This window comes from Dermacentor andersoni, chromosome 4 (assembly GCF_023375885.2).
Source record: "Dermacentor andersoni chromosome 4, qqDerAnde1_hic_scaffold, whole genome shotgun sequence".
Classification (NCBI taxonomy): Eukaryota; Metazoa; Arthropoda; class Arachnida; order Ixodida; family Ixodidae; genus Dermacentor; species Dermacentor andersoni.
In genome coordinates, this window is record NC_092817.1 from 3,964,077 (window position 1) to 3,989,425 (window position 25,349).

General features: G+C 48.8%; 2 protein-coding genes across 7 annotated transcripts in view; both read left to right on the top strand.

Annotated features, from left to right (window-relative positions):
- LOC126535889 (proton channel OtopLc-like) overlaps positions 1 to 25,349 on the top strand; it is a 219,194-nt gene that overhangs the window by 189,317 nt on the left and 4,528 nt on the right. For all 6 annotated transcript variants that reach the window (XM_055073321.2, XM_055073323.2, XM_055073322.2 and 3 more), the window contains one exon: positions 6,280 to 6,446. In XM_055073321.2, coding sequence (XP_054929296.1) covers positions 6,280 to 6,446 — 167 coding nt within the window. The remainder of the gene's footprint in view (positions 1 to 6,279; positions 6,447 to 25,349) is intronic.
- On the top strand, positions 8,399 to 24,816 carry LOC129386608 (uncharacterized). The gene is made up of 2 exons (XM_072287463.1): positions 8,399 to 10,339; positions 24,735 to 24,816. Exons 1-2 carry the CDS (start codon positions 8,652 to 8,654, stop codon positions 24,814 to 24,816), a joined length of 1,770 nt encoding a protein of 589 aa, XP_072143564.1. The 5' UTR covers positions 8,399 to 8,651.

Below are 25,349 nucleotides of genomic sequence, written 5' to 3' on the forward strand. Positions count from 1 at the left end.
ACCCTTTGAGTTTTTGATTTTGTTTCCCTATTTCCTGAATACAGATAACGTCGGGAGGGATTGGCGCCGATTCTATGTAGTGCGTGAAATTAGCCAATTTAGTGCGTAGCGTGCAGCAATTCCATTGCCAGATTTCAATGTGTCCGGTCTTTGTGTTGTTTGCCATATTATCCATGGATATTACTGTCGCTATCAGTGTGCTCTATAGCTTTCGGTGTCCTGGTAGGAGCTTCCGGACTTTGACTGACCCTCTTTCGGGGGACGGCTGCGGCTTTAGTTTGCACATCCTCTACCATTCGTTTGAGTTTGTGTAGCTCTGCGAACATTAGTTGCATGTTTTGTGCTAACTGTTCCAGCGTTAACGAATGAGTGCTGGAGGCGGTACTTTGTTGCAGTGATGTTTGTGGTGGTGATTTGGAAGTGTGGTCCGCAATTTGTATGGGTTGCTGTGATGTGCTGTTGTTTGCCGTGCGCTTAAAAGCTTCAAACTCGGTTCGTAGCTCGGCTAAACTGTTTCGAAGTATTTTGTTTTCTTCTACTATTTTCTTGTACTCTGGGTTTTGTGTGATTGGTGTAGGTGTATTCTTAGCATTGGCAGTGGGAGATGCGACTTGCCCCCAGCTCACCTGATTATTTTGTGGGGTGCTGCATGCCAGTAGGATCCCTGGTGACTTGCTTCTTGGGGCGGTGCGTTTCGCAGGCATTCTGAGATCAATAACAGCAGGTTGGCATTATCGCCCAAGAGAAAAGTATATAAAAGCTGTGTCTTAGCAGTACTCACCTACAGGGCAGAAACCTGGAGGTTTACAATAAGGGTTCTACTTAAATTCAGGACGACGCAACGAGCTATGGAAAGAAGAATGATGGGCGTAACGTTAAGGAATAAGAGAAGAAAGATTTGGTGAGGGAACAGACGCGAGTTTATGACATCTTAGTTGAAATCAAGAAAAAAGACGGGCATGGGCAGGACATGAAATACGGAGGGAAGATAACCGATTGTCATTAAGGGTTACGGACTAGATTCCAAGGGAAGGGAAGCGTAGCAGGGGGCGGCAGAAAGTTAGGTGGGCGGATGAGATTAAGACGTTTGCAGGGACAACATGGCCACAATTAGCACATGACCGGGGTAGTTGGAGAAGTATGGGAGAGGCCGTTTCCCTACAGTGGACGTAACCAGGCTGATGATGATGATGAATGTGATGGAAGAGACATAATGCTTGGAAAACTGGTGGTTCTTTATATAAAGTGTCTATCGACGGCAACGGTCCCGGAAAACTGGATGATGCATACATTATGCTAATCCGCAGAAAGGAAGACGTTAAAGAAATGAAAACTATAGACCCTTTAGCTTACTTCCGGTATAATATAAAATATTCGCCAAAATAATCTCCAATAGAATAAGGGCAACACTGGACTTTTGTCAACCAAGGGAACAGGCTGGCTTCAGGAAGGGATTGTTCATATCAGGATATCCGCAAGTTATATACAGTGATGAATAGCTCTGAGATTTCTACTACTTAACACTTGTTTTATTACAAACCTTTTCCTGTTTATCAAATCCATAACCGTATTGAATTGTTTCCTCTGGTTGGATATAACTGTTAGTAACAAGTCGATTTCTATATTGATTTTTCCTGTACATTGTATATTTATTCTAGATATTTGTAATTTGATAGCATTTCAGATATTCATTTTTCTAAGACACTGTTTCGTAGTTATTTTTATGACGACTGTAAAAACTGCTTTAACTTTTCTGTATTAACATTACATTTACATTACTTAGTATGTGCCCTATAGTACTAGGCTGTCTGTTAAGTTTCAATTTTTGATTTACTTTACGGTAGGGCTGTTACCACTCAGAAATATTTCTATGGGGGTGTGGCCTAGTCAAGCTGATCTGACAAACAGCTTTTTGTCACTGTCCTTCTTTGTGTATCATTGACAGAACGAAAATAAAGATTGATTGCTTGATTGATTGATTGATACGCTACAATGTAGCACATCCATGGCATTAAGCAGGTAATCGAGAAATCCGCAAAGTACAACAAGTCTCTCTATATGGCGTTTATAGACTACGAAATGGCATTTGATTCAGTAGAGACAGGAGCAGTCATAGAGGCATTACGTAATCAAGGAGTACAGACCGTTTACGTAAATACCTTGGAAAATTTCTACAGAAGTTCCACAGCTACCTTAATTCTACACAAGAAAAGTAGGAAGATACCTATAAAGAAGGGGGTCAGAAAGGAAGACAAAATCTCTCCGGTGCTTTTCACTGCGTGCTTGGAAGAAGTATTCAAGCTATTAAACTGGGAAGGCTTGGGAGTAAGGATCGACAGCGAATATCTCAACAACTTTTGGTTTGCCGATGACATTGCTCTATTCAGCAACACTGCAGACGAGTTACAACAAATTATTGAGGACCTTAACAGAGAGAGTGCAAGAGTGGGGTTGAACATTAATATGCAGAAAAGATTATCATGAATAGCTGGGCAAGAGAACAAAAGTTCAAGATCGGCAGCCAGCATCTAAAATCTGTGAAGGTGTGCGTTTACCTAGGTATACTAATCAAAAGGAGCCCTGATCATAAGAAGGAAATTCATAGAACAATAAAAATGGGTTGGATCGGATACGGCATACATTGTCAGCTCCTGACTGGAAGCTTACCAGTGTCATTGAAAAGGAAGGTGTACAATCAGCTCATTTTACCAGTGCTAACATATGGGGCAGAGATCTGGAGACTCACAAAGAAGCTTGAGAACAAGTTAAGGACCGCGCAAGGAGCGATGCAAAGATTGCTAGACATAACGGTAGGATACACAAAGAGAGCGCTTTGGATCAGAGAGCAAACGGGTATAGACGATATTCTAATTGACATCAAGAGAAAAAATAGAGCTGGGCAGGTCATGTAATGCGCCGGTTAGATAGCCATCGGACCATTAGGGTTACAGAATGGGTACCAAGAGAAGGTAAAAGCAGTCGAAGACGGTGAAAAACACGTTCGAGCGATGAAATTAGGAAATTCGAAGGCGCGAGTTGGAATCGGTTGGCGCAGGACAGGGGTAATTGGAGATCGCAGGGAGAGGCCTTCGTCCTGCAATGGACGTAGTATAGGATGATGATGAAAACGGCAGATTGTAATTAATTAAAGGCATTGATATAATTAACTAAACGCGTATAAGGATCATTGTCATGGGAAATTTCATCACCTATTTCGCAGCTGAAGTCATTCGTTCAAGGAACGCTACTAAGATAAACGAAGTCAAGAAGGGGACTGTGTCACGCGGAACCGTTGACCTATTAGGTCAACCCACAACATAAAGGACAAATTGGGTTACATGCAACCAATACGTCATTTCCTCAGAGGAGGAGGATGAAGAAGAACATTTATTGTGCTCTAAATTGATGTAATTTTCACGGGCTTCAGACGGCTTCTTCCATCTTCTGATGGCGTCTTCCGTCTTCTTCAGACAGGGTCGGTTCCCCTAGTCCAGGGCTCCGCTGAGGACTGCTGTCCTGTGAGCTCGCCGGACCAATCCACGCTGGATGTCTAGGTTGTCGCTGGAGAGCATCCCCTCCCACTGTTCAGGACTTGGGTTATCTACTCTGGATACCTGATCGTTCTTCTGACAGATCCATGTTACCTGGAGGAGCGTTGGCTTATCTCCGCACCACGGGCATGTGTCACCGTACTGTGTGGGGTAAGCTTTGCTAAGGGTGTTTAGATTGGGGAAGGCCCCTGTCTGCAGTAGTCTCCACTCTACTGCTTCTTGTCTGCTTACTTCTTTACATGGCGGTTGGTACTTCATTCTCACCCCCCTATAGTAATTTAGGATTTCTGAGTAGCTCAGGGGGACCGGTTTGGGTTTTTCGAGGTCGAGTGAGTAGGACGCTCCGGTAGTGTGCCCTCGAGCTATCCTATCGGCCTCTTGGTTCCCCTGAACACCAGTATGCCCTGGTACCCATACTATGACGTGCTGTAGTTGTTAGTTTTTCTGTTGCGGGTCGCTCGAGCAGAGTATGCGGAGTGCTCTGCGACTGATTTTGCCGTTTGTGTAGTTACGGCATGCTGCTTGCGAGTCGCTTAGTATTGTTAGGAACCTGTTGGTTCGGTAGCCCTCCGCTGCCTCTAGAGCTACGGCTGCCTCCTCACCCTCGACTACCGTGCAGTCCTCGCTTGACGCACTGGGGATTTCTTCGTAACTCGAGTTTAATCACCGTTGCTGTCGCTCTGTTCTTGGTTTGCCCTTGTGTTTTGGTATATACGGCGGCATCCGTGTATACCGTGCCTTTCTTGGTTGCCAGTGTTTGTTGTATGTATTTGGCCCTGGCTTCCCTGCGTTCCTTGTGCAGATTTGGGTCCATGCATTTAGGAATAGGCGCTACCTTCAGCGTACTGCGGTGTTCGTCCGGTATTGGTCCCGTTATTTGGATTTCTTGAGTTGCGCCTCCGTAGCCGCATCTTCTGAGAAGCTCTCTGCCCGTTGAGGTCTGCTTTAGCATCTGCAGTTGAGAGATTGGTTGGGCTTCTCTCAGCTCTTCAAAGGTGTTATGCAGTCCCAACGCGAGCAGCTTCTCTGTCGAAGCTGTTCGGGGTAGATGGAGCGCTATCTTGTACGCTTTTCTCAATATTGTGTCTGCTTGCTGCAGCTCGCTCTTGATGCAGTTGTACGGGAGACTGTACACTACTCTGCTGACCACTAAGCTTGTGACTAGCTTCAGTGTGTCTCCCTTCCGCATGCCGCGTCTTTTACTGAAGTCGACTTGCAGCTTTTTGTGCGGCTTCGGGCTCATAACTGTCTCCGCGTGCTTCCAATCTTCCGGGACCGTTTCTTCTTTCCAGAGCTCCTTGAGGCGTTCGGTTAGTTCCGCGATCCTGTCATCGCTGAGGTTGCGGATGAGCTCAGAACTTGTATATTTGAAAGTAAAATAAACTTCGCTGAAGTATGGTCTGTCACATTTCGGGTCAGCGTGCACACAGCGGTGTTTTTACAAGTTGTGTGTTCGCTAATAGAAAGCATAGCTTTGGTAGTGTGTGTGAACTAATGGATGAGAATGTTACAACTACACCAAAAGCTTTGCTACAGTCCACAGATCTTTGCTATGACGGAAAAATGCCTTTCTAAATGAAATTTCAACTCGAGCTTAATGTTTTTGCGGTCTCAATTTCGTCTAACGGAACGAAACACGACCATCACAACTTGCGAATTTAACGCCGCCCAAAACGGCGACGGGCAGCGTTTATTGCAGCTATGGCCTTCTGCTTGACGCTTCCATTGGTAAACAGGAGTTTGCGGTTTAGGTGGTTTCGAACGCAATCTAGGCAATATGTGCTTCTGTTTTCTCTTCTGATTACGTGGCGGGAGGAATTCATGTGTCTGGGAATGGGCGCCGTGGTGAGTAATGGAGAAGTGGCGTATGGAAGCATGTTAAGTTGTTTTGGTAGTGACTGTTCTGTAGGGCCAACGCCTATGCAACTCAGTGTGGCTCTACTCGCCGGATACAAATGGAAGAGAATGTTGTACCCTAGCGTAGTATGTAGGCTTTGTTGGCTTCACAAAAGCGTGCCTACCCGGTCTTCGCCTTCGACGAAGTTTCATAAAGCTTAAGACAATGGGCACGTCGTTAGAACAAGGAAACGATGCCGTCGTATACAAAACTGGCATTTCTGGCATTTATTTTGCGTGTGAAAGTTATACATATATATATACACGCGCAACGCACGCGTAATGCGGAGGTTGTGGGTACGCCTTCCGCAAGGAGAAAGTTATCTTTTTGTCCACTTTAATTTCCCTTTCCTTTATTATTTTCTACATAGGCATGAATTCCTTTCCCTCCTTCTCAACAAGCTTGAAATGAACCCGCCGACTTACATAACGCCTGCAATAACGCGGCACACGAGTCAGTATCATCCTGACTCACTAACACCCTATTATGCTCGAACTGGTACGTTTAAATTTACGTTTTTTCAGCGAAAACTATCGGATTTGAACGAGGGTTTACACACACATTGTGCCTAAAAATTGTATAAATTTGCAATTGCCCGTTCCTGATTTGTTCACTATTGTTTGTATGTATTCTAGTGAATGTGCTTGGACCGAAATGTACACAGTGTGTTCTAAATAAATAAAATATTTCCATTTTTTTCAGAGCTAATTTCCCCGATGCTTTCGTTGGATTCGTTGTCTGCTCGCTTTTTATGGTGACGATTAATAAAAATCAAGCCCCTCGGTTTTTCTTCTTCTCTCATTTATATATATATACTTTGTTTCCGTGCAGTATTTTGTTCCGGGCACATAATCCACGAAGGCCTAATGCTTTCCAAGCATGTAATTGACTGGAATCGAGACCCTGAAAACTGCCAGGACATCATGAGCATCCTTCTCCACTCGCTGAAGCCGGTGTATTCTTTTTACCAGCTATTCATCATTTTCAAGTATTCTAATGTAAGTACAAATTTTATAATGTTAATCGTGAACGGCGTTTTATTTTGACAGCATGATGCTGCAATCTCAGTTTACCAAAGCTTGTGTGTTTGATAAACTAAAGTAGCTGTTTTGTAACGAAGTGTTGTTCCTCGCATATCTAAGTTAGTTGGTTTGATGCCTGCGGCATAAGCGCGGCAGCTGACCGTGCTTGAAACAGGTTTTGCGCTACAAATTGCAAGCACTGACTGGCTGCATCAGATGGGACACAGAACTAAGTTTTCTTCTTTCTATGTGAAAGAAGGGTTGCACATACCGCGTCTCATTGTCCCACGGGTCAGTCAACGCCAGGCAAAAAAAAAAGAAGAAAGCGAAGCTGCCTGACACACATATCTTCAAGTTCCAAATTTTTCATTCTCTTCTGTTTATCCGTCTATTTTATGGGCTCCTAAACCATCCAGCGGTCGTAATTTGGTTGTTTTGCAGTTGTGCACGAGTCTACAAAGAACACGTACCCACGGAAATATTTCGAAATGGTGCCGTAATTGAGCGGAGTTACACGCGTTTCATGATCGAAACGCGGCCCTCGCTCGTTTCGCTCTTCAATTCTCTCCCTTCATCGGCTGGTCTCATCGTCGCCAAGTGCTCCTCCAAATGTCACGTAACATGCGTCATCGCCAACGCGCTTTTCAAAACACTGTTCACTGCCGCTTACCGCGACTCCGCGCATCTCGGCTACCAGCTGTTGCCGGCCCGTGCCCCTGCGAAGCGTCTACGCACCCGGTGTTGCGCGCACGTCTAGAAAGGCTCCCCAATATATTGGATCCGTACGGTGACACGCCGTGCCGAAGCGCCTCCGCTGGAGGTGAACAGCCGCCGTCGCTGCCTTGCCCAGATGGTGGCGACGATGTGGGTCGGCACGTTCTTCTCTTTTCGCCCACTGGCTGTTGGCCCGTTCCGCGCTAATGGCGTCGTCAATGCAGGTGCGCGTGCGGCACCGAAGTGGCACCCACAGACACGTAAACCGCCGTTGCGCTTTGATTCTGCCGGAACTGCAATGCGCTCAAGCCAGCCATTGCGCAGGCCGCCATCATGAGGCAGCCGGTGTCGCGTCGTCTTGTTTTTCCATTCGGCGCTCTTGCAGCCATACTCCGCACACGGATGCCTTCTAGCCATAGTGAAACACGGTCGGACTCTCTTCGTGCAGCTAGTAAGACCGCTAAGCACGGCTGCGTTGGAGCGCGAGCGATTTGGCACTTGCGTTGTGGGCCGTACTTACCGATTCGCAAGTGCGCACAAGCGAGCAACATGAGGAGGAAGAGCAGGGAGCGCGCCTACCTGCTCGCAGACTAACCGCAAGTCGCAGATTCTTGTTCGACCAATCGACAGCGTCTGCTCCTGGGTACACCCTGGTGACGTCACGACGAGCGATGGGGATAGCGGAAGGGCCCAGAGGGGAGCAGAGGATTGTTTTTTTTTTTTTTTTTATTTGTGGCGCGCCCGCTGCGCGAAGCGCTGCAGCGTTTGGCATCGTTGATCGTGACGGCATTTTGCAGTTGATGCGCGTGGCTACTTCCCGTGTTCAAAAAATATCGGAGCTGGTTTAGGGGCCCCTTAACCACCCGATTCATGGTCAATGCCTCGCTGCGGGTATATGCCCCCACCACTCATGTCAACAAGAACGTCGAGAGCTTGGGAATCAATTACAGCCCCAAATCACTTTCCTGGTGGCGGACGCAATAATTGCTTAATGGACTACTTTTCTGTTACCAGATTGCAGCCTTGCTGATCGTAAGAAGAGCCGCATAATATACGGTATATTTCACATTTAATGAGTAAAACAACTGAGGGTCGTCAGGGACCATCCTCTCTTTACCATCCTGCCTAGCGGTAGCGCTTGTTGTCTTAGCTCACGGACGACGAAGAAGAAGCGCTCGTCCCTAGTCAGAGCTCGGCTCCGTGATTGCTAGCCAATTACGCAGTGCTAATTACCTCGTAGCAAAGTTTTGCTTGCACCAATGTGTCCGTGAAGGCGAGCGGCATCGACCGATACCAGCTGACCCCAGAGGTGCGTTTTTCTTTGCCACATTTGGTGACTGCATCTACTGCCGCCGTGCGGAGGATTGCTAGGCTTAGGCGTGTTCCGCGGACACTCGGCCCAACAACACCGTCGCACCGACAGCGGCCTGCCGTACATCCCGGCGGCTGCCGCTCGTCAGCTCCGAGATGGAGGCGCCCTCTGAAACAACAATGATCGTGGACAATCACTTGTGCGTTCAAGTTCAGGGAACAGAGATCTCACCCGAGGAATACCACAGCGACGCCGGATGGACGCTCGCGGGGGAACGCATGTCGAGGCTGCGCCAGCGGACCCCCGCCAGCGGCAAGCCCGACGGACCCGCTGGGAGTCAAACAAGCACGAGGTCAAAATTCTACAAGAACGCCAGAGCCTCGGCCATCAAGGCAGCACGCATGCCAGCCATGCCACTAGAAGAAACCAAGATAGTTGTCAGACCCAGAGGGGGACTGGACATCGTCAAGACCGGCACCACCACCGTCGCTGCGGCCATACTCACTGCGGCCAAGATCACAAGCGAGGAAAGCGCCGCGGACACCATCTGCCCCAACACACAACAGAACATCATGGTCGTAAGTACACCGAACGAAGACAACGCGGCAAGGTACGCTAAAATCCAGGAGATATCGATTCAAGGCAAACCCTACGAGGTCAGCGCATATCGCACGGCACCTCACGACACCGTGAAGGGCGTCATCAGAGGCATCCCCATCGACGCGAGCGCCGAAGAGCTAGATAGAAAGATCGTCAACGAGAGGAACCCGCTAGCAGTGGCCTCAAAAAGGATTGGAAGCACGACCACTGCGATTGTGGTGTTCCAGGGGCCCAAGGTACCGAACTTTGTCCGATACGGAGTCACCCTAATACCGTGCCGCCTCTACAAGAAACAGATCGACGTCTGCCAGCAGTGCGGCCGAGTGGGACACCGCAAGGACGTTTGCCCGACCCCCACAATCAAGACGTGCCTGGCCTGCGGACTCACGAACCCTACAGAAGACCATCGCTGTACCCCAAAATGTCAGTTGTGCGGAGGCGAACACCCGACCGGAGACCGAACGTGCAAGGCGAAATACAAGGTCCCCTACGTAGTGCGCAAGCGACAATGGGAGCGCCGACAGGCCGAACGCCAGCTGCTGTCGGAGAGCGATTTCCCGCCACTCGACAAGCCGCCAGCTGCGCGAAAGTCGAGGACCCCATCGGAAAACCGCGAGCCCAAATCCAGAGACAGCAGTTGTTGCAAGAGAAGCCTCAGCAGGAAAACGTCACCATCACGTGAGCGAGTGAGCTGGGTCGATGCAGCGAAAGGAAACAACATAAGGAACGCGCAGAAAATCACCGAAACCACGAAGAAAGAAGATATTAATAAGGTCCGGGAGGCAAATGAGCTCCTAAGACAAGAAAACGCGGCATTGCGAGCGACCATCAACAACCTCACGAAGGAGATCGCCGAGATTCGTCAGTTGCTGCTCGGCAACGACGAGCCTCTACAGAGACCCACGCCAAGCACAAGCAAGGCCGAGGAAACGACAACGAACATCCCGGAGAAAGCCATAGAGGAACCGGCACCGAAGAAGCGAGCCATCGAGGCCACGCGCACGCAAACAGAAAACGATCGCATCGACAACCTCGAAGCGAAATTCGAAGCGACATTCAGTAAACTCGAACAGCTAATCACGACAAACATCGCAGCAGTGACAGCACTGAAACAAACAATGGAGACCTACCAAGCCGATAACACGAACAGATTCGCCTACATCGAAAGGACCCTACAGCCGATGGTAGGCCACCCGACGTTTGCGCCCCTCTTCGCGCATCATCCACCCAGCCAGGGAGCCCCGTACACGCCAACGCAATCATGGCCGCCAACGCAACACCAGCAACAGCAGGTGTAACCGCGTGGCAGTGGAACTGTCGCGGCTTCGGAAGGAAGAAGGCAGTCATCCAACAGCACATCGTACATGCCGCGCGCAAGCCAGACGTTATACTACTACAAGAAACTCTAAGCGACGCACCGTCCCTCCCCGGCTACAGAGTGCACAAGGGACCACCCGACGGCAGAGGCCTGTGCACCCTGGTCAGGAAGGGACTCACGTTCGTCGAACATGACTTGCAAAGCAATAACAAGATCGAGCACACACTCACCGAAATCATCCCGGGCAAGAAGAGGAAAGGAAGCATATTTCTGCTCAACGTCTACAGCAACCCATCTCAGAGAAAACATAGATTCAGGACATTACTGCACAGAGCCAGCACCGCAGCGGGCCGCAACACGCTGATCGCGTGCGGAGACTTCAACGCGATGAACCCTGCCTGGGGCTACAACAAGTACACAGCAAAGGGCCGCGACCTGTACCAAGACGCCACGGAACTCGACTTCACCCTCATCACGGACCCGACACATCCGACGAGAATTGGTAACTCCGTGTCCCGGGACACCACTCCGGACCTCACGTTCGTCAAGAACGACATCCGGGGCGCGATCACCTGGAGAAACACGGGGATCGACCTAGGCAGCGACCACACCATCGTGGAAATCGGCATACCGGAACACAACGACACCAGCGTCAAAACTCACAGATGGATAGACTGGGATGCCTTTCGAGACGCCAGAAGCCAGAAGAGTGACGGTGACGACGAGATCGAAGACATCGACTCGTGGACGGCCGAAATCACCATGAGCGTACGCGACGCGACCAAAGAGATTGAAACTGGCGCGGAGATCGACAAAGTAGACAGCCGGCTTGCGCATCTCATCGAGGCCAAACAGTCGATACTCAATCGCTGGAAGAAACAACGGCTTAACCGCAGACTGCGAAAGAAGGTGGCGGACCTGAACCGAGCGATCGAGGATCACTGCCGCGCTCTCTGCATGCAACAGTGGAACGAGATCTGCAACGCGGCAGACGGGCAGATGCATAGCGGGAAGACGTGGAACCTACTGCGGCACCTGCTCGACGAAACGAAGACCAAGTCGCACCAAAGGGACAGACTCGCCAGGCTCATACACCGGGCGGTCTCAGCACACGGCGTCGATGAAGTCACCAGGCGCATTAACGACAAATACCTGCCGACTACACCTACCGAACAACACGCGCCGTACAGCGGCCTGCCTAACGCGAAGCTCGATCGTGACATCGACGTCGAGGAGGTACGCGCGGCCCTGCACGACCTCAACAGCCGGTCGGCAGCCGGCCCGGACCTCGTCACGAACAAGGCGCTCAAGAACCTCGATGACGGCTCGATTGAAAAGCTCGCAAAATACTACAACAAGTGCTGGAGAGCGGGCGCGCTGCCAAAGCTGTGGAAGACAGCCAAGACCATCCTGATCCCCAAGCCGGGGAAGCCGCCGGACACGGATAACCTCCGGCCCATCTCGCTCACGTCCTGCGTGGGCAAGGTGCTGGAGCACGTCCTGCTCAACAGGTGGCAAGACTACCTGGAACGAGAAGGGCTGTACCCGGCCACTTTGATCGGCTTCAGACAGCATCTCAGCACGCAGGACGCGATGCTGCAGCTCAAACACCAAATCATCGATGATGGTGGCAGCGCCCGCGACAACAAAGCCATCCTAGGGATCGACCTGCAGAGCGCCTTCGATAAGGTGAAACACTCGGCGATTCTGTCCCAAGTCTCCAAGCTCAACATGGGGGAAAGATCCTACAACTACATCAAGGACTTCCTCACGGACAGGACCGTCGAGCTACGAGCAGGCGACCTACAGACGCAAGAGAAGAAGCTCGGGAGCACCGGAACACCGCAGGGATCGGTCATTTCGCCGATGCTGTTCAACCTGGTAATGATCGGAGTGGCCGAAAAGCTCGGGCGCATCGAAGACGTCAGGCACACCATCTACGCGGACGATATCACGATATGGGTGACCGGTGGCAGCGACGCCCACATCGAGGGCGCGCTGCAAGCCGCCGTCGACGCAATAGAAGACCAGCTGGAAGGCACCGGACTGAGATGTTCGCCGAGCAAATCGGAGCTTCTCATACTCCCACCTACCAAATACAGCAGAGGCAAGTCCAGACAACGCGAAAGCGAAAAAATCAGAATAGTGACCAAATCCGGCAACGTGATCCCCGAGGTCGGCAAAATTAGGATCTTAGGCATGGTCATCGAAAAGCACGGAAGGAACGGCGAAACCATCACCCGTCTCAAGGCAAAAGCAGCCAACGCGATTCGACTCCTCAAGCGAGTCACTTCCCGAAAGGCTGGCATGAGAGAGGAGAGCCTAATTAGGCTCGTCCAATCTTTCGTCATCAGCCACGTCGCGTACGTTGCAGCCTACCACAGATGGCTGCAACACGAACGAAACAAGATCAACGTGCTCATCAGAAGAGCGTACAAGACGGCGCTGGGCCTGTTCGAGTCTACAAGCACGACCCGCTTGTTACAACTCGGGCTACACAATACGCTCGAAGAAATAGCCGAAGCGCAACGGACCTCTCAACTGGAGCGGCTGTCCATGACCAAAGCCGGGAGGAAGATACTGGACGATCTGGGAATAAGACGCTCGAACGAGGTGGAGATGAAGCTCCCCGTCCCCGAAGAGGTCCGACGCCAGACCAGAATCGACCCCATACCGAAGAACATGAATCCCGAGTTCAACAAGGGAAGAAGAGCGGCGAGGGCCAAGGCTCTCATCGACCAGCATGCCAACGACGAACATGCGCGGTACGTGGACGCGGCCGAATACCAACGGAACGCCTTCGCAGCGGTCGTCATAGAGGCGTCAACCGGCGCCACAAGGACGGCAGCGAGCGTGAGAAGCACCGAAGCGGAACAAGCGGAGGAGGTGGCCATCGCCCTGGCCATCGCCGACGCAGACTGCCACACGGTGCTGAGTGACTCAAGACAGGCGGTGCGAAACTTCGCCAAAGGGCAAATCTGCAGGGAGGCTGAGCGCGTACTGCGAGCGGTAAAACTAGACGAAAGAAAAGTACGACTCAAGTGGTTCCCGGCGCACGCGGGCGACGCGTCGGAACGCAATGAGAACCATAATGAGACGGCACACGCCGCGGCGCGCGCGCTAACCAACCGCGCCCCGGCGACAGACCGTCCGACGTGGTTCGGAACTAAGGACCGCATGACGGATTACAATGAAATCGCGAAGGCCTACCGCTTGGCTCGCAGGACTCTTCCACCCCCGCACCCGAGATTGAGTCGAGCGGAGGCGGTAGTGCTGAGACAGCTCCAGACCGGATCGCTACCGAGCCCGAAACTGATGAATCGCATGTACCCCGAGACATATCCGACAGATATGTGCAGAGTCTGCCGGAGGGAGACCGCAGACTACACGCACATCTTGTGGGACTGCATGAAATATCCAGAAGACGCTAAATCAAGAACACTCCCACCGCGGCTCGAGGCAGCCGCAATGAGCTACGACCGAGACGATCAGCTCTGGGCCGTCCAGCAGGTCCTCGAGGCGCTCGAAAGGCACGGACCCAGCAAGCCGGCAACGGCGAGCGGAGACCCGCGCCGAGTAACGGCAACTTCGAGGATGACGTAGGCCCTCGTCGGGGCGCGCGAGCGCCCAACTGCAGGCATAAATAATGTTTCTCCAATCCAATCCAATTAGCTCACACAAGACCGACACGTCATGTGCCGAGGAACATCTTTTATGTCCTCTCATGTCCTCGCTCATCGCAGTTCGCTCATCGCAGTTCGCTCATCATCGCTCATCCCTCATCGACTTCTCGCTGCACGATATTTTTCCGGCTGTTAAAATGAAAATACACTACCTCTTCCGTAGCTCGTAATTCCTTAAGTTAGCTTTTTTTTTTCACTCGAGTGCGTTTCCGTGCCGTTGGTACAGATGCAGTGGTGTTTTGGTGTTGCGAGGACGGCTCCGTATGCTGTGGCTCAGTTTTGCACTTGTGCTATTTCTTCTTTCCACGATGTAGACGTCAATGTCACATGCAGCTCGGCTGCAGGCAACACACTTCCCTGTAGAGAATGTGTGTCGGGATGTGGCACTGTCCACTTTAGGAGACTAAAATACTTGGTTATAAACTTTTCCGCAGCTTCTGGGTAGATTTCATGAGACTTGGAAGCGTTTCATATTTGTCCGTCTTCCAGAAGAAATGAAGCTTGTCCTCGCCGTTCAATAATCCCCTTGCGGTCCGAAAAGTGTGAGGAAATCTTGCCGTGGGCTTGTCCCTTCCTTAGGCAGGCGTAGTCACCGACGGTAAAGTGTCTTGATCGGGCTATGCGACGTTTGTCGGTATACCGCTTCAAAGAAGCTTGTTTCAGCTTTGCACCCTGGTGCAGGAGTTTCGTAGCCTTGTGCGAGGTTTCCGCAAAAAGAATCAGCCGGTAGTAGACTGACGATGTCATGTCGCGAGCGGGGCGGGTCGTCTGTGCAGCAAGACGGCGGGTGCGGCTCCCGCCGTGGAACGAAGGAGGAGCCCCGCTGTACTCGCCCATGTAGTCTGTGACGACAGTGCGAATGCCACGCCACTCACATACTACCATCTGCACGTGGGACTTCAGGACTCTGTTGGACCGTCCTACGAGACCGCTTGCCTGTGAATAGTAAACGGAAGAGAAACAATGACGTATACCACGCTTCTGAAGGAAAGCTTCCAACTCCCCCAAGGCAAACTGTCGTCCTTGGTCGGAAACTATCTCAATAGGATAGCCCTCGCAAGAAAACAATTCTACCAGCAAGTTCTTGACCATTGCTGTAGAATAGTGTCTTTTAAGAGTGACCTCTGGCCACTTGCTGTGATAATATAAGCATCGCGGCAAAACGGCAATCAATGGGAGCTTCCTCGAAGGTCCAATAATATCGACAGCAATCTTCTCCCAAGGTGTTTTTGGAAAACCTGCGGGCTGCAGAGGTGCTGCACTTAACCCCACGGACATCTCATGGGACTGGCAAACAACACAGGTTCTTACAATTTCTTGTTCAACATGTTCGTCCACCGATGGTCCCCAGTAAACTATCGCAGTCGCCCTTTTGTTGGACTGATTCCCGGATGGGATTCGTCAGCGACGTCCATAGAAAGACGAGTAAGCGTACCTAGAACCGCTATGCTGTCACCCCGATAAACTAATACCCCTTTCACACGGGAAGGTTTAATGTGATTCGAATCGAATGGCATTCGCATGTATACAACGGAGATGATATCCGATCATATCATCGGCCTTATTGAGATCAGAAGAACTGTTGAGGCTTATACATTGCTGATTAAGGGACATGTCAATTGCTATAGAGGTCTCCTAAATAAGAAACAATACGGGGTAGGATTCCTAATCCATAAGCACATAGCGGGAAACAATGACGTATTCTACAGCATTAATGGGAGGGTAGCTGCAGCCGTAATCGAACTTAATAAGAGGTATTGATTAAGGGTAGTACAAGCCTCCGCTGCAACATTCAGTCATCATGATGAAGAAGTCATGATCATCAGCACCAGCCTGGCTATGCCCACTGCAGGGCCTCTCCCATACTTCTTCAACTATCGCGGTCATGTGCTAATTGTGGCCATGTTGTCTCTGCAAATTCTTAATCTCATCCGTCCGCCTAACTTTCTGCCGGCCCTGCTACGCTTCTCCTGGAATCCAGTTCGTAACCCTTAATGCTCATCGGTTGCCTTCCCTCCTCGTTACATGCCCTCCCGATGCCCATTTCTTGATTTCAACTAAAATTTAATTAACTCGCGTTTGTTCCCTCACCCACTCTGCTCTCTTATTATACTTTTCACGTTGCACCCATCATTCTTCTTTCAACAGCTCGATGCGCCGTCCTGAATTTAAGTAGAACCCCTTTTAGTAATCCTCCACGTCATCACGCCATATGACGACAGATTAAAGAATGAAAAGTGACTGATAGTGACAGTTAGCAGATGATAACGTTATAATAGAGATTGTTAGAGGTTAATTATGACTAGTAATGACTAATCAAGAATATATAAGCCTCCACGTCATCACGCCATATGAAGACAGATTAAAGAATGAAAAGTGACTCATAGTGACAGTTAGCAAATGATAACATTATAATAGAGATTGTTAGAGGTTAATAATGACTAGTAATGACTAATCAAGAATACTAATGACTTGTAATGTCTAGTAATGAGTAGTAATGACTAAGATGGCTACTAATGGCTTGTAATGACTACTAATGACTACAAAGTGACCAACTCCGGCTTGTAATAGCCACAATCGATTACAAATGACTAAGGATGTTTACTAGTGAGCAGTAGTGACTTATAATGACTGAATTGACTTGTAATGACTATGAAATGACCAAAGTGTCTAATGACAACTTGTAGCGACTACAATTGATTAGCAATGACTAAAAATGCTTAGTAACGGCCAGTAATGACTAATAGCGACTGAAATGACTTGTAATATCTACTAATGACTACGAAGTGACCAATATGTCTAGCGATGAATTGTAACGACTACGATTGATTAGAAATGACTAAAAATACTTAGTAATGACCAGTAATTACTAATAATGACTGAAATTATTTGTAATGACTACTGATGACGACGAGATGACCAACATGTCTAACGACGGCTTGTAATGAACACAATTGATTAGAAAGGACTAAAAATGTTTTCTAGAGAGCAGTAATGACTAATGGCTGAAATGGCTCGTAATGACTAGTAATGACTATGAAATGACCAATATGTCTAAGGACAACTTCTAACGACTACAATTGATTACAAATGAGCAAAAATGCTTAGAACGACCAATAATGACTAATAATGACTGAAATGACTTGTAATAACTACTAAATGACCAATATGTCTAACGACGAATTGTAATGACTACAAATGATTATAAATGACTAAAAATGCTTAGTAATGACCAGTAATTACTAATTATGACAGAAATGACTTGCATTGACTAGTCGAACGATAGCTTGTAACGTCTGAAATTCATTAGGAATGACTAAAAATGCTTAGTAATGACTAGTAATGACTACTAACGACTAAGATATGACCAACATGTCTAACGACGGCTTCTAGTGAGCACAACTGATTACAAATGACTAAATATGCTCAGTAGTGAACACTAATGACTAAACGAAAGAAGAGAAATATAAGAGGCTGAAAAAGAGGCGAATGATAAGAGGAGGAAGAGTAGGCTTTCGCCGTTCACCTCTTAAGAAGGATCTTAAGAGACCCTGTAATCTTTATTTTCTACATTTCCATTTCAATTAGAGCGAATTTATCCGATGCTTTTCTTGGCTTCATTGTCTGTTGGCTAATATTCACATTAACGAAATCGAGCCCGTCATTTCAGTGAAGACGTAAGAAAAATGTGGTCTCTGGCCCCCAACCATTTGTATAGGACGGCACGACATACGGTAGTTACTGCCTAAATAGGTCAAAACAATATTGCTCCCGAGTTCTTGATAATGTTTGTTCACGATATCACTCAAGCTGTACCTTCTAGTACACTGAAATTTTGTTTCTCATTTTCAATACCGACGTTGAAAAGGAAGATACAGGGCACCATAGACTTCAAAGTCATCATTTAGCGTAGAGACAGGGTTGCCTATGCTCTTTTGAAAGCCAGCGGTCTCTGAGTTCCGCGGCGCAGCTTTTGGGTTGCGTCGACAGATGGCGTCAGGCTGCGTCACGCCTCCTTCAGGCGCTTTTCTTGTTCTAGCTAGACAGTGGTCAGTCTTCCTGGCGGCTTTCGCTGCCTGTCTTGCCGCCTTCAGCCGGTTTTCTTCTAGATGGACGGCGTGCCGTTACGTCTCAACGTCACAAAGGCGTTAATTGGACGTTTGTCACATAACAAACACCCGCTCATCCATCAGAGCTTATCCTGAGGTCAACGCAGCGTGGACACCGACTCTAGACAGGCCTGAAAAATCCCCACAAACCCCACCATTACCTGACAGCCTGAACTAAGGATGAAAGGGAGGCACCATCCAATTTTACCAAACAACGACGGCGATCATGCCACATATCCATACCATCGTGTTTCGGATGCGGATTTACTGCGGAGTGTTGCGAGCATGGGCGTGGTATCGCAGCGGTGTCGACGATTGTGATTTGCTGCTGGACAGTCTTCAGATTCCCTAGTCGACTAGCCTAGGGAAGACGATGGTATTAAAGCGGATACTTTTCGAGCAGTCGACAGAGAGCCCTGATTTGAACTGAGGCGTTTAACTTGCTCTTGCATGGAGTGGGCTTCCGTAACTAGAGCCGTGCAACTGAGCTAATAAACCCTTTTTCCTTCATTCTTACAACCTAACGTAGCATTGGTCGTGCATGGTGGATTCCTTGCCCTGAGGGCCAAGCCTAGCCGCAACGAACCGGTTGACAGCGATGAGATGAAAAAGGCAGTCCTCACGATCCGGGTTCGGTGGTCGTGTGTACGTGGCTCCGGGAGACACGAACTTCGCAAGGTCGAGGGAAACTATGGATGGAAGAGCGGCTTCGGCGGATCCTGAATCAGCAGACCTCCTCTTAGTGGCTCAGGGAAACGCAACCGTCGCAGTAACAACGTGGAGTCTTGGACGACTCGAAGAATCTGGAAAGAAGAGCAACAGAAGGCAGTTCCATGATCTGGGATCCGCGGACCTGGGTACGTGGCTCCGGGAAGCATGGCCTTCGCAAGCTCGAATTTGGGTGAGTTCTTGAGCGAGTACGTTTTGCCGGACGATAAGGACAAGATTCTATCCGGCAATGGGCTGCAGTTGATCGCTACTGGAAGTGCGGTCAATACAGGGGAAGTTGTAGTCAGCTCTCGAAAAGCATGGACACTACAGTGTTAAAGAAAGAGACGCTGTTGCTCTTGGCAGCAGAGCTCTGTATAAAGATTAACGATAGGTTGAGGAAGTTGAGAGTGCAGCGATGGCGGAGAGGTAGAGCATCCGCCTCGCGTGGAAAAGGACCATCCCAGTGCCACGCAATTTTCGACCGGATTAAAAAAAAGAAAGAAATCCGCGTGTTGATCAAATCGTATAAACAGGCCTGGAGTCCGGCCTGATCCCGGTGACCAGAACTGGTAACGCACTCCCTCACCAGAGCAGGGTTGGCCACCCTGGTGCAATACTTGGCCGCCACAACCTCCCATATGAATACAACAATCAAACCCCGGGCCTCCGTGCCCAGCAGCTGCGAAGCAACTGACCACGGCGGCGAACAGACCCATCACGCAGCAGACGAAGCTAAGAATCTCTGAATCCGGACAGGCTGCCATTGGAATCTGAATCTGGCAATGTTTTACGCTACAACGTTGTCTACTGAGGCGAGTCTAGCAGTGCTGTTGGAGGAATTAGCGGGCATTGAATGGGATATAATAGGGCTCAGTAAGGTTAGGAGGACAAATAGAGCATATACAGTGCTAAAAAGCGGGCACGTCCAGAGCTACCGGGGCTTAGCGGAGAGACCAGAACTAGGAGTCGGATTCCTGATTAACAAGGATATACCTGGTAATATACAGGAATTCTATAGCATTAAAGAGAGGGTGGCAGGTCTTGTTGTGATTCCTAATAGGAGGTACAAATTGAAGGTCGTACAGGTCTACGCGCCTACATCCAGACACGATGACCACCGAATGGAAAGCTTCTATGAAGACGTGGAATCGGCGATGGGTAAAGTCAAAACAAAATACACTCTACTGATGCACGACTTCAATGCCAGGGTAGGCAAGAAGCAGGTTGGAGACAAATCAGTGGGCGAATATGGCATAGGTTCTAGGAATAGAAGGGGAGATTTATTAGCAGAGTTTGCAGTACAGAATTATTTGCCGATCATGAATACCTTCTTCCGCAAGCGGGATAACCAAAAGTGGACGTTGAGGAGCCCGAATGGCGAGACTAGAAATAAAATAGACCTCATACTCTGCGCTAACAATGGCATCAACAAGATGTGGACGTACTCGGCAAGGTGCGCTGCAGTGACCATAGGTTGGTAAGATCTCGAATTAGCTTGGACTTGAGGTGGAAACGGATAAAACTGGTACATAAGAAGCCGATCGATGAGTTAGCAGTAAAAGAGAAAATAGAGGAATTCCGGATCAAGCTACAGAACAGGTATTCGGCTTTGACTCAGGAACAGGGCCTTAGTGTTGAAACAATGAACAACAATCTTATGGGCATCATTAAGCAGTGTGCAATAGAAGTGGGTGGTAACTCCGTTAGACAGGATACCAGTAAGCTATCGCAGGAGACGAAAGATCTGATCAAGAAACGCCAATGTATGAAAGCCTCTAACCCTACAGCTAGAATAGAACTGGCAGAACTTTCGAAGTTAATCAACAAGCGTAAGACAGCTGACATAAGGAAACATAATATGGATAGAATTGAACATGCTCTCAGGAACGGAGGAAGCCTAAAAGCAGTGAAGAAGAAACTAGGAATTGGCAAGAATCAGATGTATGCGTTAAGAGACAAAGCCGGATATCATTACTAATATGGATGAGATAGTTCAAGTGGCTGAGGAGTTCTATAGAGATTTATACAGTACCAGTGGCACCCACGACGATAATGGAAGAGAGAATAGTCTAGAGGAATTCGAAATCCCACAGGTAACACCGGAAGAAGTAAAGAAAGCCTTGGGAGCTATGCAAAGGGGGAAGGCAGCTGGGGAGGATCAGGTAACAGCGGATTTGTTGAAGGATGGTGGGCAGATTCTTCTGGAGAAACTGGCCACCCTGTATACGCAATTCCTCATCACTTCGAGCGTAACGGAATCTTGGAAAAACGCTAACATAATCCTAATCCATAAGAAAGGGGATGCCAAAGACTTGAAAAATTATAGACCGATCAGTTTACTGTCCGTTGCTTACAAAGTATTTACTAAGGTAATTGCAAATAGAATCAGGAACACCTTAGACCCGTCAACCTAAGGACCAGGCAGGATTCCGTAAAGGTTACTCAACAATAGACCATATTCACACAATCAATCAGGTGATAGAAAAATGTGCGGAATATAACCAACCTTTATATATAGCTTTCATTGATTACGAGAAAGCGTTTGATTCAGTCGAAACTTCAGCAGTCATGGAGGCATTGCGGAATCAGGGTGTAGACGAGCCGTATTTAAAAATACTGAATGATATCTATAGCGGCTCCACAGCCACCGTAGTCCTCCATAAAGAAAGCAACAAAATCCCAATAAAGAAAGGCGTCAGGCAGGGAGATACGATCTCTCCAATGCTATTCACAGCGTGTTTACTGGAGGTATTCAGAGACCTGGATCGGGAAGAATTGGGGATAAAAGTTAATGGAGAACACCTTTGTAATTTGCGATTCGCTGATGATATTTCCTTGCTTAGGAGCTCAGGGGAGCAATCGCAATGCATGCTCACTGACCTGGGGAGGCAAAGCAGAAGGGTGGGTCTAAAAATTAATCTGCAGAAAACTGAACTAATGTATAACGGTCTCGGAAGAGAACAGCAGTTTACGATAGGTAGCGAGGCACTCGAAGTGGTAAGGGAATACATCTACTTAGGGCAGGTAGTGACCGCGGATCCGGATAATGAGGCTGAAATACTCAGAAGAATAAGAACGGGCTAGGGTGCACTTGGCAGACATTCTCAGATTATGAACAGCAGGTTGCCATTATCCCTCAACAGAAAAATGTATAACATTTGTGTCTTACCAGTACTCATGTACCGGGCAGAAACCTCGAGGCTTACGAAAAGGGTTCTGCTTAAATTGAGGGCAACGCAATAAACTATGGAAAGAAGAATGATGGGTGTAACGTTAAGGGATAAGAAAAGAGCAAATTGGGTGAGGGGAACATACGCGAGATAATGACATCTTAGTTGAAATCAAGAAAAATAAATGGGCATGCGCAGGACATGTGATGAGGAGGGAAGATAACCGATGGTCATTAAGGGTTACGGACTAGATTCCAAGGGAAGGGAAGCGTAGCAGAGGGCGACAGAAATATAGGTGGGCGGATGAGATTAATAAGTTTGCAGGGACAACATGGCCACAATTAGTACAGAACGGGGGTAGAATGAGAAATATGGGAGAAGCCTTTGCCCTGCAGTGGGCGTAACCAGAATGATGATGATGATGATGACTCTGTACAAAGAAAGAGGAGGACACAGCTAGCTCCGGAGGCATAGTTAAGCCGGAGGAGGAAATCTTTCTGGCTTCCCGGACAGATATTCAGGAAGTTGGTCAGGCTGAGGAACTGCCAACGTAAAGAAAAGGCGCTCAGAACTGAGGAACAGAAACACTGCCAAGATAAATTGGTGTAGCAAATTCAGAAGTGCGGCAGAGAAGACAACGCGACCGAGTAAATCTAAAGCCACTAATTCCTGTGGGAGAGTGCAGAGAAAGATTTAGAAAGGCGCGTGTGTCGGTTGGAAGGTCTCGAGTCAGAGCGCGTCCTAGTCGTCAGACGAGGCTGAACAGAAAGCGATGTTCGGCGCGGAGGAGGGCGAAAGCCCGGGGGCAATTCTGTTCCCCCTCATTTATTTCTTCTCGAGGTGCAACCTGTACGACACGGCAGAGCGCGGCGGTCAGGCGACCCGAAGTTGTCATGCCAAGCAGTGCATACTGAGGGCAATGCCAAAGAGGCAGGCGGATAGCGCGAAAGGTGTCGGGGCTCTGCAGTGAGGGGAATGGCATACGTGCCCTTTGTGTTCCCTGCTTGACAAGTTTGACAAGAACTTTCAGACAGCGTTCGGCTCGAGTACGGCTCAAAGAGATGACGCAGCCGTAGGCTATTCAGAATGAATAACAGCGATACAGGTTTTCTAGGTACCACAGTTTGTTTCTTTAATTTTTAGAATCATGTTAGACGTTTGAGATTGAGAAAACATTCCGATAAGCAAGCTTCGAACTTTTTTTAGATTGTTGGCTTTATGAACTCAAGAGTATTCTTAAGTAGCCTGTCTTCGCGCGCATAAATTTTGGAGACTTTGTTCTTTCGATATGTTGTTCTTTTTTTAGGAGATAGGCTTCATATATATATTTAGAGGCTCTTGCACCACCAAGTCTAGGTTATTTGTTAGAAACCTGTAGGGCACGCTTGAGCAGCACTTCAGTTTTCGTAAGTGGCCGCGAGATTTTTTATTTTTTGTTTTCTTTTTTGCTTTGGAAGAAAGACGCGTTATTTAGCGGAGCCGTTGTTAACCGCACGATTTAGAAAACGCTAATACTGTCCCTGCGAGGCGCGTCGTGCTCGGACACAAAGATACAAAGCGTTCGTGTTTGTCTCGCACGTGTATTGATCACATGATAGCGTTTCAGTATCACTTAGAGCGTGCGTGGTAGAAATTAGAAATAGGCTCGAACCTTCGCGTATCTTACGCAGCATGTTTTCTTTTCTTTTTGTATTACTGCGGGTGCTTTGTGGACCAGAGAAAGAAAAGGCTAGTGCATCAGTCGCACGAAAGTGGAGACTAGCGGAGCTTATTCGAAAAAGGTCGGTTGCTTGGAGAAGGAAGCTTTGTCTTCACGTTGAAAGGTATCTGTATAGCGCAACAAAACAAGGACACAAGAAACGAAGACGAAGACAAGTGCTTCTTGTGTCCTTGTTTTGTTGCGCTATACAGATACATTTGAATGATGACCAACCAACAAGCCTGTTTCGCCACCCTTTCTCTTCACGACCTCTGCTTGTCGTGCCAGACTTCTGAAGAAAATGCATTCTCTGGTGTGACACCAGCAATCGTGGCCAGGGTGTCATCCTTGCCCAGATTTAACGACAGTTGTGAAGCGCATCCTGTGCGGTACCGCAGTCGAAAACTGACACCGCCAGATGAGGTGTTTAGCACCTCAAGCGTTTTTGCATGGATTGGGCAAATTAAAAGCTAGGATGCGATATTCAAGGCACTAAATTCACGGTCCAGAGTGACCACTGCCCCCTTGCATGGATGAAGCAAGTGTAGGAAAGGAATGGGAGACGGATGAGATGGTTGCATTTCACCGGAATAAGAATGCATACGGGCTGGGCCGGGGCAACGAGCTTAGAGTATTTTTTCAGGAACGTGTTCGCACGAATCCCTATCAGTGGTATTGAGATAGGCAACCTATTTCTGTCTTGCCGAGAGCTGATCACGTCTAGAAATGAGAAAGGCAGAGAGAGGGGTCGAGCATTGCAAAGCGATCACGGCGTCCGGCAGGTGTGTCGCTCGGGCACGCCGACCAGTGTGTGGCTGTGCATTGCCAGGGAACTGGACGCAACGATGTGAGCCCTCGAGCGGTCGCGTAGCATCAGCCATCACTTCTAGAACGAGCCCGCGACTGAACATCGACACTTGGCGCAACCTGACACATGGTCATCCTCAGGTTGAATCTCTTGGTGGCGGAGGTGTTTGTTCCGTCTCAACACCACAAAAGGCCACCACCTCACCATTACCTGACAGCCTGAACTAATTATCAAGGGGGCCCCATCCAATGCTACCGAACAACGAAGGCCACCTGGGATTCGCAGTTAATTACAAGTTTTCCACAAGGCAAACCACCACCCATCCATCAGCGCCTATCCAGAGGTCTACGCAGCGTGGACACCGACTGTTGACGGGTCCAGAAAAGGCCACCAACCCCATCATTACCTGACAGTCTGGACTAATGATCAAGGGGGGAGAGGCATCTAATGCTACCGAACAACGACCGTGACCTTGGATTCACAGGTTGCTACCACTGCCGCATATTCCGTACCATCGGTCTTCGGAGGCGGATTTAATGCGGACTGTTGCGTGCATGGGCGTGGTATCGAAACGGAGTCAGCGATTGTGATTTGCTGCTGGACAGTCTTCGGATTCCCTAGTCTACTTGTCCAGGGAAGACGACGGTATTAAAAGCGGAGACTTTTCTAGAGTGCGAAATAGCGCCCTGATGTGAACTGAGACTGTTGACTTGCTCCTGCATGGAGTGGGCTGGAGCCGTGTAACTAAGCTAATA

Excerpts from the sequence above, each read along its gene's own strand:
- LOC129386608 (XM_072287463.1), top strand. The coding sequence starts at position 8,652 with ATGGAGGCGCCCTCTGAAACAACAATGATCGTGGACAATCACTTGTGC. Across the intron at positions 10,340-24,734 it reads CCACCCAGCCAGGGAGCCCC|GTTGAATCTCTTGGTGGCGG; the intron begins GTACACGCCAAC and ends GGTCATCCTCAG.